General features: G+C 36.6%; 1 protein-coding gene across 19 annotated transcripts in view; it reads right to left on the reverse strand.

The window, feature by feature from the left end:
- LOC132157327 (calcium-activated potassium channel subunit alpha-1a) overlaps nucleotides 1-12339 on the reverse strand; it is a 218110-nt gene that overhangs the window by 68801 nt on the left and 136970 nt on the right. For all 19 annotated transcript variants that reach the window (XM_059566632.1, XM_059566630.1, XM_059566620.1 and 16 more), the window contains exon 6: nucleotides 405-480. In XM_059566632.1, coding sequence (XP_059422615.1) covers nucleotides 405-480 — 76 coding nt within the window. The remainder of the gene's footprint in view (nucleotides 1-404; nucleotides 481-12339) is intronic.

Below are 12339 nucleotides of genomic sequence, written 5' to 3' on the forward strand. Positions count from 1 at the left end.
GCAGCTAAAATAAATGAAACGTCCAGCAGTTTTACAACCACTGAGTTGGGTGCTGACTGCCTTTTCTCCAATTCCTTTCTGATTCATTGACATATTTTTGAAGGAGGCACTCATCTGTCATGTGTGTGACAGCTTGCCGGAGGAGGAATCAATCAGAGGCATGTCTGCTTCACACTCCTGCATTCATCAGGCTGGAGGGCGGCCCTGTTCTCTTACCTACAGCATGCTAAATGCACACGTAAAACATTCTGCTCAGCTACGAGCCCTGCAGAGGTGTGTGGAAAGCGATGGAAGGGACACCGGATTCTGCTAAAGAGCTGTAGAGACTGTGTGTGTTGATGCCAGCGGAGCAGAGCTTTTGAAATTGAGAGTGAGAGAGGTGCGTGATATGTTGTCGGCCTTACCTTGTTTTTAAGATATTCAAAAACTGTAAAATTTCTGAGAACTGTATCAATCTCAAGGCTCTTAGAAACCTCAGACCTGCAAGAGAAAACAGAAAAGCAGACGAGGATCAATAAAAACTGTTATTTAAATCAATCTGTGTGTTCAAAATGGAACACCAGATTCCAAAATATTGGAGACTACATTCATCTTTTTAAAGAACCCATAACTGGCACCGACAAGCTCAGTTTTCTTTCTTGCTCTGACATTCCAAACTATTTGTTTTTGGCTTGATTTTTTATATTTATTTTTTACACCACAGCCATGATTTGCTACTTGCTAAGTGTAGTAAGTGATGACAGGAGAGTCATTAGTATTTTTAAAAACTTGCATTTCATATGTATAACTGCTAAATTTGCAAATAGGAGGATTGCCTCCAGGTAATGAAGTCACAATAATAATGCTAATATTTAATAACAGTATTTTATGGGTGTGCAAAAATAGTAGTATGTGAAACAACACAGTATGCAATGAGAAACATGCAAAACAGTAGAAACCTGCTTCAGTGGTTATATTACACACATTTATTAATACAAACAAATTAAGAAATACTCTTTTTTTTTTTTAATTATTCAATTCAATTTTAACAGCTCAATCAAATAATGAGTCACAAATGAAAAAGTCCATTTATTTATTTTTTTCCCCAAAGTAGATGTATATTCCCATGCAGTGTACTCAATACAGCACATTCTGGCAGATACAGCGCATTCAGATATTTTTTGTGTAGTGTGCACATACTGCATTCAGAGAACTTATGAAAACATTACCAATCACAATTTCCATGACAATTAAACTATAAGCAAAACTGATTTACTAGCAAAAATATTTTTTGTTTCTCATTCCTTTTAAAATATGTACAGATTGTGAGATTCAACCGTCTAAAAAATAATGTTAATGTTAAATTTTTTGTTTGTTGTAAACTTAATTCAGATGTTAAGCATGTACTATTTGAGCAATTTATTTGGGCTTCGAGCAGAGAAAGAAGAACCATGGAACAATCACATGTTTGTGTGTGTGAGAGAGAGAGAGAGTGAGTGAGCTGAAATGAGTGCATCAGGAAGCAGATTAGAGAACAATATCACCAGCTTCAGCAGACTTCTTACATAAACAGCATTTTTCCTGTCTTCAGCCTCAAAAACATAATCTATTCAGAAACACACAACCCTAGCTGCAATTCGTACAAAAATGAATTAAAAAGCTTCATGACAGGGTTCTCTAGTTTCTCTTTGCAAAAATATTTTTACTTCAAGTTTGACGTTATCTTCAGCAATAGGAAACCCAAATACTGTAATAAACTCCCAACAAACGTCTTACACACAGTAAACAAGTGAAAAATTATAACCGTGCAGTTTCTGCAAATACAGTCTTAAACTAATACTAAGTTCTCAAGAAACAATGTCTTACCCCAGTTAGACAGTACATGGAGGCAGTAAAAAAGAGAGCTCTGGTTGGCACTCTCCTTGCCGTCTCCTATCTGGCCTGGGCCCAACTTCACACGGTAACCATTCTGAAACAGCTCAGCACACGACTTTTTGCGCCGTCGGCTCTCTTGAATGGTTTCTGTGACCAGAGCACCCCGTGGGCCCCGAAACACTAGCAGCTTGCTGGAGATCATGATTCTGTGATCCTACTCCTTTTCGAAGTTCAGAAACGCAGAATGTGATGTTTCCTCAGAACTTCAAAGATGTACAACCTCTTGATCAAAACTTGAACTTGATCAAAAAATGATTTGCTCCGAGAAATAATGGTTTTCTAGGCATGAATATCAGAATGCATCCAGAAGACTGTTTAACAATACTTAAAACCCTTCAAGTCTAGACAGTGACACCTGCCACTGGCTGAAAACCCTGATTGAAGCCACAATCTCTGACGTATGTGGTCTGATCTTTTCAGTATTAAACTCCCACGCATGTATCTTCACTCTGACCCCTTCTCTGTTTTAGTGAGGTGACAAGCTTTTGTATACACTAAATCCTTCTAGGGATTTAAAATGAAAATGAAGAAGTAAAAAAATAAAAAACAATTCTGAATTAATCACAGGGTTGTGCTAGCAGTGATGTTTTCTCAGGCTGTTTTTAAACTGATAACTGTAATGCCATGAAGTAAGACTGTTATGTTAGATTATGGAAGATTATACATTTTATAGCAATAATTACTTTCTAAATTAAGTGCAGTAATCCTGCTGTTAAGATCATCTGTATTCACTGTAATTCAAAGTTGTCTTCCTGATATTTCCATGCTGTGTTTCTTTCCTGTGTTCTCTTGCATCTGCAATGCACAGCTGCAATGGATGCAATGTCCTGACGTTCTACCTACTGCTTACATTCACTTAAGACATGATCAAATGCATTTGTGTGAATATTCGTCATCATTTTGTGTGTAACTCTCCATTCATTCGACGTGAAAGAGTATTCACGCTCTCTGTGTGTGTATTTTTCAGTAGTGTATGTGCTCAGAAAACTGGACCGAATTGAGTTCTCTCTTGCGTAGTAAGATCTATCCATATGTCTGCTCTTCTCTTACTCCCACATATTGGCATTTTTGTATTTGACGTGCAGAAAGTGTATGTTAGCTTATATCCTGCCCATTCATATCTACGCATCTAACCTCCAAACTAGTGGTCGGCCGATATATCGACTAATATTTGGCATTTTTCAAATATCAGCATCGGCCGGTAAGTTTATGTGCTTGACCGATGTGTTCGAGGTGGGACTTTTATTTTGATGGTGCTGAGAGCAGCAGCGCCTGAGAACACAGAGTGCTCACACTCTCTCTCTTGTTCGCCATTGCCTTTAACAGTCTAATATGGATAGAAGTCTGTCTAATAATCAGATAGAACAGTTAAACAAAGGAATTAATGTATACAGAAAGTATTATAATGATTGCTTTTAAATTAGGCCTATTAGTAATAGAAAGGCAAACATAATAATACTTTCTCGCTTGCCGTCAACATTAAGCAAATATGCATTTATATAATTTAAACAAATCTTTGAATGACTAATGAACATTTAATTTCATGAACCTTGCAAACTTAGTCGACTCCAGCTGTGAGATCTTGTGAAGTGTGTATGTGTATCCAGCATGATCGCATGTTCTCTATGTGATGGTCGGTCCATGTGTATTGAATGCTTTAAACTTTAAACTCATGATTTCAAATTATGTTGCATTTTATCCATTTTCCCACTGTCATATTCATGTAGTTTTTACTGTGTGCTATATGTAAAATGAGTGTTACCTTGGCTTTATTTGAAAAATATGATTCCCAATGCACACAAACGTCCCAGAATACTGAGTGCCCTGTTGGTTACAGTGGTTACTTCTTTTTAATTATATTTGTATAAAATATTTATTTATTTGTGAAAAATACTGTCATCTAAAGTATAAGCATGTTTCTTTTAAATGTTTACTTTTAATCGATTGTCAAATGATTTCACATTTCTTAAATATTAATAATTAATAAAAAAAATAATAATATCGGCTTTATATCGGCTATCGGCCCCCTGCTTTCCAAGATATCGTCATCTGCTGTCAAAAAACACATATCGGTCGACCACTACTCCAAACCACACAAGAGATTTAGTTCTGAATGAATCCCTTCCCAAATCGTCCCTCCCTAACATTTTCATCTCCTTTTTATTTGTTGTCAAAATTTTTTATAGATTTATGTCAGAGTTTTAGTTTGTTATTATCTCGTTGTCGTCGGTGAAAAAAAATGTTGTTGACGAATATTATGATGAAAATTATTAATCAACGAAATTAACACTGGGTTTCATTTCAGTTAGGGTGCAGCTTAATAGTTTATATGAACAAAACATTGAACATATACTGATATTACAGTGCACACTGGGGCCTTTTAAAGATATTAAAAGGAACTTCTTGATTTAACCCTCTGTAGTCGATTAACGCATATACGTGTTATGAGGCATTTTCTCCTGATAACCCCAAAATGAACTTAAATTACACTTTCAGTTTTGATCGTACAGATAAGAGCAATACATCAATCGAATCGGTAAAGGGTCTACTTTTTTTGTTTATAGACATAATAATAACAAAACTTTGTGTATTTGTAAAATAAAGATAACAAACAAGGTGTGCTGTCTGCAGCGTTTATCTGCGGTGATCTTCATTTACAAATGCGTCATTAAAAAATGAACTGTAACTCCATGAATACTCAACAAAGAGACACGAGAGATATATCTATAGAAAGCCTGACATGTCTACTTTTAAACTAAACAAGTTCTGCCAAAACAAATATTCTGTGAAAAAGTAATCAATACGAAAACAACGCGATGTCCGTTTTGCACGTCTCTCTTCATTATCTTCTAATGTGACCACACTCCAGCGCTGAACGCGCTATTCAGATTCTAATGTTTCACTGAAGGGCAAGCCTTGAATACGCCCACACAACTGAAGACAACGCAGACAGACTACAAGTTTTTTTTATTTGACTGTTTGCTTCGCGATGAGAGTAATAAGACATAATTCACCCCAAAAAGATGGGATTTGGATTTCCTCAGAGAAAAAAGAATGAAGCACTTTATTCAGCAGAGATCATAAACATGAGTAAGTCTCTTTATATATGAAACGATAAAAGGCATTGTCAGAATAGTCCATCTGCCACCAGTGATTCAACCGTAACGTTATGAAGCGACGAGAATACTTTTTGTACACGAAGAAAACAAAAATAACAATTATTCAACAATTCCTCTCCTCTGTCTCTCTCCAAATCAGCGTAGCACCATTTTGGCAATTCTCGACGCTTCATAACATTACGGTTGAATCACTGATGGCAGATAGACTATTCTGACGATGCTTTTTATACTTTCCTGGACCTTGACACTGTTATTTATTTGGCAGTCTACGGAACAGTCTCAAGCCTCCCTGTTTTCATTCAAAATATCTTAAGTTGTGATCTGAAGACGAACAAAGCTTTTATGGGTTTGGAAGGACATGGGGGTAAGTAAACAATGACAACATTTTTTTGGGGATGGAATATCCCTTTAAGTTACATCTGAAATGACAAGGGATCAACAACTTATAACAGTGACACGCACACAATCAAAACGCACGCTTACAGACAGCTGCATTGAAAGTGCGCTAATACATAATAGAGCTCTCGTCCGCTTATTTGTGCATGGATGAACAAATACAGATCAAATACCATCATCATGTACGCCTTGGTGAATATCCTAGTAAACACAGTCGGTTAGGCCTATGTCTAAACCTAAACAGTTGAGAAAGAAAACACAAGTGTATTAGTATATTGGATCCGTGCTTTCATTTTTAAGTGAAATCAGACTAACAGAAAACTTTGTCAAATAAAAAAAATATCTCACTGATTTTGACTGAACAATTTTTATAAGGATTAATTCATATTTAATTTATATAGTGAAGACTATGCAGTGTTATTTAAAATTTGACATTTCATATATTCGTATATAATATAATAGTATTGATATATCGATCAATATTCTCCTGTTTTGAATCGCATAGTCAAATTTTTGTGAAGTATCGGAAAACATCGTTACGCTGGGTATGAGAATTGATAATTGGTGGGAAGTCGTGGCCTAATGGTTAGAGAGTCGGACTCCCAATCGAAAGGTTGTGAGTTCGAGTCCCGGGCCGGCAGGAATTGTGGGTGGGGGGAGTGAATGTACAGTTCTCTCTCCACCTTCAATACCACGACTTAGGTGTCCTTGAGCAAGGCATCGAACCCCCAACTGCTCCCCAGGCGCCACAGCATAAATGGCTGCCCACTGCTCTGGGTGTGTGCTCACAGTGTGTGTGTGTGTGTCCACTGCTCTGTGTGTGTGCACTTCGGATGGGTTAAATGCAGAGCACAAATTCTGAGTATGGGTCACAAATTCTGAGTACTTGGCTGAATGTCACTTCACGATATCATTTCGTATCGTGACAAACCATCCAATTTACACCCCTAGTGTACTGTATTGAACTGTGAATTTTTCCTTGTTTTTCATTTTTGTTAAATTACAGTGCCATTTCTTTAATTAGATTTTTTCATTAAGGTTTAATCTGCTTGGCAGCAATGACTACTTGTTTGAGAAGATGATTTGTCTAAATGAAAGAAAAGTATTCAGAAGATAGCATAGCTACATTTTTGATATCTACTGTACATTATGCATCACTAATTTCCCATGAACCTTTGTTGAATCTGAAGTCATGTTTCTGGCTCAGCAGCTGAGAGGCCTGTGGCACAGGAGGCTGGAGGAATAGGATTCAGGAGAGTAGGCCAGCGCTGTGCACTGAAGCAGGCTTAATGGACATGTGTAGAATAGACAGATGCTCATTCAGACTATTTCATTCACATCTGCAGGCTCAAAGACCAACAGCAAGTCACGTGTGTTACAGTCACAAACCACTGTTTTTTTTTCCTCAATCAGGGAATACTGAACATGTGTAAAGAGGGATAAAGGGTTGCCGGGATTACTCGCCACTCATTTCTCCCAGAATGCATCTGCGCGTGCATGTACTGAAGCTTGCCACGTGAGAGAGGGTTCTATATATGAAAGAGGCTTAAAGCACAAAAATAGTTTCCTTCATTGATTTATCTTCCTCTGGTCATGTGACTGAGAAGCCTCTAATTCAGTAAGATCAGACCATCCAGTTATGTGGCACAATACTGCTTCAAACCACCAGATGGCAGTGGGATGTAATATCCACAGTCAGGGATGGACTGGGACCACTGATGGCTTAAGAATCACCCACTAAAAAAAACCTCATCAGTAAACGAATAACTTGTGATGCATCCACTGCTGTACTTTTGTAGCACTGATTTATTAAAAACAACCCCAAAACACTGACAATGTTACCACTAGACACAAATATGTAAAAAACACATATGCATATGCAAATACTCATCTAGTAGCATAAATCTTATAACTATTAGCAAAAGTGACGGACCCGCATATAAAACATTTGGTACATTGTTTAGTTGAAGGTACTACTTGAGGTCAGTAAATTATTATTTTTTTTTTTTAGGAAACTAATACTTTTATTGAGCAAGGATGAATCAAAGGAGTTGAAAAATTATTTCAAAGGTTTATATTTCAAATAAATGCTGTTCTTTTGAACTTTCTATTCATCCAAAAATACTAAACAAAAAAGTATGGCAGTATGAAGCAGCACAACTGTTTTCATAATTTACAATAATAATAAATGTTTCTAGAGCATCAAATCATCATATTAGAATGATTTCTGAAGGATCATGTGGCACTGAAGACTGGAGTAATGATGCTTTGGATTACAGGAATGAAATAATATTCCATTATATTACTGTATTTAATATATTTTTGATCAATTAAAATTCAGCCTGGTTAAGTTTTAATAGACATGTTTATTTATCCCAAATTAATTTAGAATTTCTTTTTTTTTTTTTTTGATGGTTTCTAAATGGTTTCTAATGCCAAACTATACCATAAGGACATACAGACAAAATTCCTTAAAGGAAAAAAAAAAGTACAGAAAAGACTAATTACAGTACATCATTGAAGCGCATAATTTTAATGGCCCTGAAAATAACAATAAAATCCAGAGTGAAGCTAGGAATCTCCCTCTGTACACGTACCCTCCATTAATATGCACCAGATCTCCTCACATAAGACACTGTGATTACTGCCTTCTCTTAACAGACTGATGGGGACTTTAGCTCACAAAACATATGCATTTCAGAGTCAAGTACCTGTTGTTAATTGATTGCAAGGATGAAGGAAGCTAGTGTATTATAAACAGCCTCATGCTAATCCATATATCACCCTTGTGTTTGAAAATACGGTTCTGAACCGCTTCTAGAAGATTAATTTCTATTTCCCAGCAGAGGGTTTATGCATACCCTTTAAATTAACAGCACGTTCTCCTCCACTTTCATCAAGCTCCAATTTTCAGAAAAGAAAATGATACAGCAAAGGTTTACTCATGTGCCATGGTCATGACAGTCCCTAAAGAAGCAGATTTAATTATGACCCATCCTATTTTTCTTAACAGGGTGGGACCTGAGAGAACAGAAAACAATAGTTCACTTGGCTACATGCTACACATCTACACCAGGGTTTAAACAATCAATTTAGAAGCAGGCGTCTCAATGTACCAAATGTTTTACATTTAATGACAACTATGAAATTAAGTTTTTTTTTCTATTGTCCTGTACTGCAGGACAGTTATCTTTAGTCTGGGAACTGAGGGCCTGACAATTCTTCAATGTTTATTTAACTGTTTGTTCTCTAAAAGCTCTTTTCTCTGAGATGAATATGTACATCATGTGCTGATGTGCTGTACATCATCATTATATAACATATGGTCATTGTAACCCCTTCATTCAGAGTTTGCTGAATTGATGTTGCTCTAGATTTCACAATCTTTCATCATGTCTGAGAATCTGTCCCTCTGTGCTGGGAGAGTGCTCTTTGGTCTTTGAGAGGCTTTTATTCTGCACGACAATCCCCATACCAAAAGTACCAGGTACACATTCATTTAGTGAAACCTATACGATTTCATATTAATACTTCAAACTATTTTGGTATTTCAAAGTTATAAGTAAATTTAAGTAAGTTATAAGTAAGTGTCATATTGCACTAGGTAGGGTAGCGTGCTTTGAACACTATAGCAGAGTTTAACAGAAGCTCTAGTTTTTAAGTTTGCATAGTATTACATTAAAAGCACTTCTACAAATCAAGTTATGTTCTATCAAAGCATGTTCTACAAATCAAAAATATTTATTCTATGTGAAAAAAAAAAGTTACATTCAGTTAAAGGAGATTTAACTCAACAATAATAGGTAAATTGTACAGAGCGGTAGCAGTAAAAGATAGTTGTCTAAATGTTTAATTTTATCAATTTTATTCATTTTTTTCAGTACAAAGAGCATTTCCAGTCTCTATATTTCCAGTTCAGCGGGTCTTTACAAAGAATCCCATTAACATCACATTTGATTAGTCACAAATTTCAAGTACATTACCAATAATTTTTTTTTTAAATAATGTATTTTTTTTAAATCAAAATACAGTAAAATTATAGTATTGTAATATTGTTAAATATAAGTAAAATTTAAAAATAACTGAGATCAATGTGGTTAATATAATTTAAAAGATCCTTTATTCCTTTGGTGGAAAAGCTGAATTTTCAAAATTTTCCAGATTTCAGTCAAAAGCATTTCTTTAAAATATATATCTTTTGTAAGATTTTAAATGTCTTTACTGCAATCTTTAATGCAACAATTCAATGCATCATTACTGAATGCAAGTATTATAACACTTTATTTTACAGGGTCCTTGTTACAGTGTAATTATACATTTAAGTACTAAGAAAACACTAATTCACTACATGTACTAACTATATGGTTAGGGTTAGGGTTTGGTTTAGGGTTACTTGCATGCAATTATGCATAATTTGTTGATATTATTCTAGTAATACAGTCGTGGCCAAAAGTTTTGAGAATTACATAAATATTGGAAATTAGAAAAGTTGCTGCTTAAGTTTTTATAATAGCAATTTGCGTATACTCCAGAATGTTATGAAGAGTGATCAGATGAATTGCATAGTCCTTCTTTGCAATGTAAATTAACTTAATCCCAAAAAAACCTTTCCACTGCATTTCATTGCTGTCATTAAAGGACCTGCTGAGATCATTTCAGTAATCGTCTTGTTAACTCAGGTGAGAATGTTGACGAGCACAAGGCTGGAGATCATTATCTCAGGCTGATTGGGATAGAATGGCAGACTTGACATGTTAAAAGGAGGGTGATGCTTGAAATCATTGTTCTTCCATTGTTAACCATGGTGACCTGCAAAGAAACGCGTGCAGCCATCATTGCGTTGCATAAAAATGGCTTCACAGGCAAGGATATTGTGGCTACTAAGATTGCACCTAAATCAACAATTTATAGGATCATCAAGAACTTCAAGGAAAGACGTTCAATTCTTGTAAAGAAGGCTTCAGGGAGTCCAAGAAAGTCCAGCAAGCACCAGGATCGTCTCCTAAAGAGGATTCAGCTGCGGGATCGGAGTGCCACCAGTGCAGAGCTTGCTCAGGAATGGCAGCAGGCAGGTGTCAGCGCATCTGCACGCAAAGTGAGACCAAGACTTTTGGAAGATGGCCTGGTGTCAAGAAGGGCAGCAAAAAAACCATCAGGGACAGATTGATCTTCTGCAGAAAGTATAGTGAATGGACTGCTGAGGACTGGGACAAAGTCATATTCTCCGATGAAGCCCCTTTCCGATTGTTTGGGGCATCTGGAAAAAGGCTTGTCCGGAGAAGAAAAGGTGAGCGCTACCATCAGTCCTGTGTCATGCCAACAGTAAAGCATCCTGACACCATTCATGTGTGGGGTTGCTTCTCATCCAAGGGAGTGGGCTTATTCACAATTCTGCCCAAAAACACAGCCATGAATAAAGAATGGTACCAAAACCCCCTCCAACAGCAACTTCTTCCAACAATCCAACAACAGTTTGGTGAAGAACAATGCATTTTCCAGCACGATGGAGCACCGTGCCATAAGGCAAAAGTGATAACTAAGTGGCTCGGGGACCAGAATGTTGAAATTTTGGGTCCATGGCCTGGAAACTCCCCAGATCTTAATCCCATTGAGAATTTGTGGTCAATCCTCAAGAGGCGGGTGGACAAACAAAAAAACACTAATTCTGACAAACTCCAAGAAGTGATTATGAAAGAATGGGTTGCTATCAGTCAGGATTTGGCCCAGAAGTTGATTGAGAGCATGCTCATTCGAATTGCAGAGGTCCTGAAAAAGAAGGGCCAACACTGCAAATACTGACTCTTTGCATAAATGTCATGTAATTGTCGATAAAAGCCTTTGAAACGTATGAAGTGCTTGTAATTATATTTCAGTACATCACAGAAACAACTGAAACAAAGATCTAAAAACTTTTTGAAAACTAATATTTATGTAATTCTCAAAACTTTTGGCCACGACTGTACATGTAGTGCCTTTAAAGCTCAGCATAATTAAGACTTACATCTTATCCAAATCTCAGTTATTTTCATCATTACATTTGATGTTTCATCAGCTAGACTAATCTCAAGACTTAAAGTCTCATTTCTTCGGACTAAAATTCTACATTCTGTAATATTTTAATCATGACGCTTCTCCAAGGTGAGTCAACACTCAGTAGACGACAATGTCTGAAATTGTGGACATCTGTTAAATTAAGAAAAACACTCTGATTACAAAATTGGTCTGTCTCCAAGCCATTATACTCCTAAAGGTTTGAAGCTTGCAACGACCTTAGTGTTGACACTTTCTCAGCATTTGTACAGCACGGGCAAGTGAATGATTGTTTACATATGCCGCTCAGCCTAACAGCTGTTATTAGGCGGATGTTGATAGCAGCTTTTATTTGATTTTCATTTACTGGCTTGATAGGGAGGAAGACCATTAAAATATTTTTTTTTTGATGAACTGTTTTTCTAATGCATTATTCAAACAGCACCATGGCATAAGATGACACTGAATTGATAAATTATTAACTTGTGGTTTTTGATGCATTTAAGAAAGGACGGCATTCTTTTTTACAGTTGTTTTGGAAAGCACTAATGACACAGATGGTGTAACGGTTATGAACAATTGTGTTTAATGTACATACTGTAGGCTAAAGCAGACCTGCTTTCCTTTGGCTAAAGGACACACAAGCACACACACACCAGTTGCTTTAAACCACAGTCGTGTCTCACCTGTCGCTCACCCCAGCTTTGACAAAACACATTGTGATGGGAAATCATTACCATCAGACTGAGAGGGCTTACGCACCCCACTGGCTTCTCAGAAGTGAGCCTTATACAGGAACATACACTTTCCCTTTCCCAAACCAGACCAGTTTAGATAAGCAACACCTAAAAAGTTGGTCCAGGCTTGTCTGTGTTTATCA

This window comes from Carassius carassius, chromosome 14, assembly GCF_963082965.1.
Source record: "Carassius carassius chromosome 14, fCarCar2.1, whole genome shotgun sequence".
In the NCBI taxonomy this organism is placed as follows: Eukaryota; Metazoa; Chordata; class Actinopteri; order Cypriniformes; family Cyprinidae; genus Carassius; species Carassius carassius.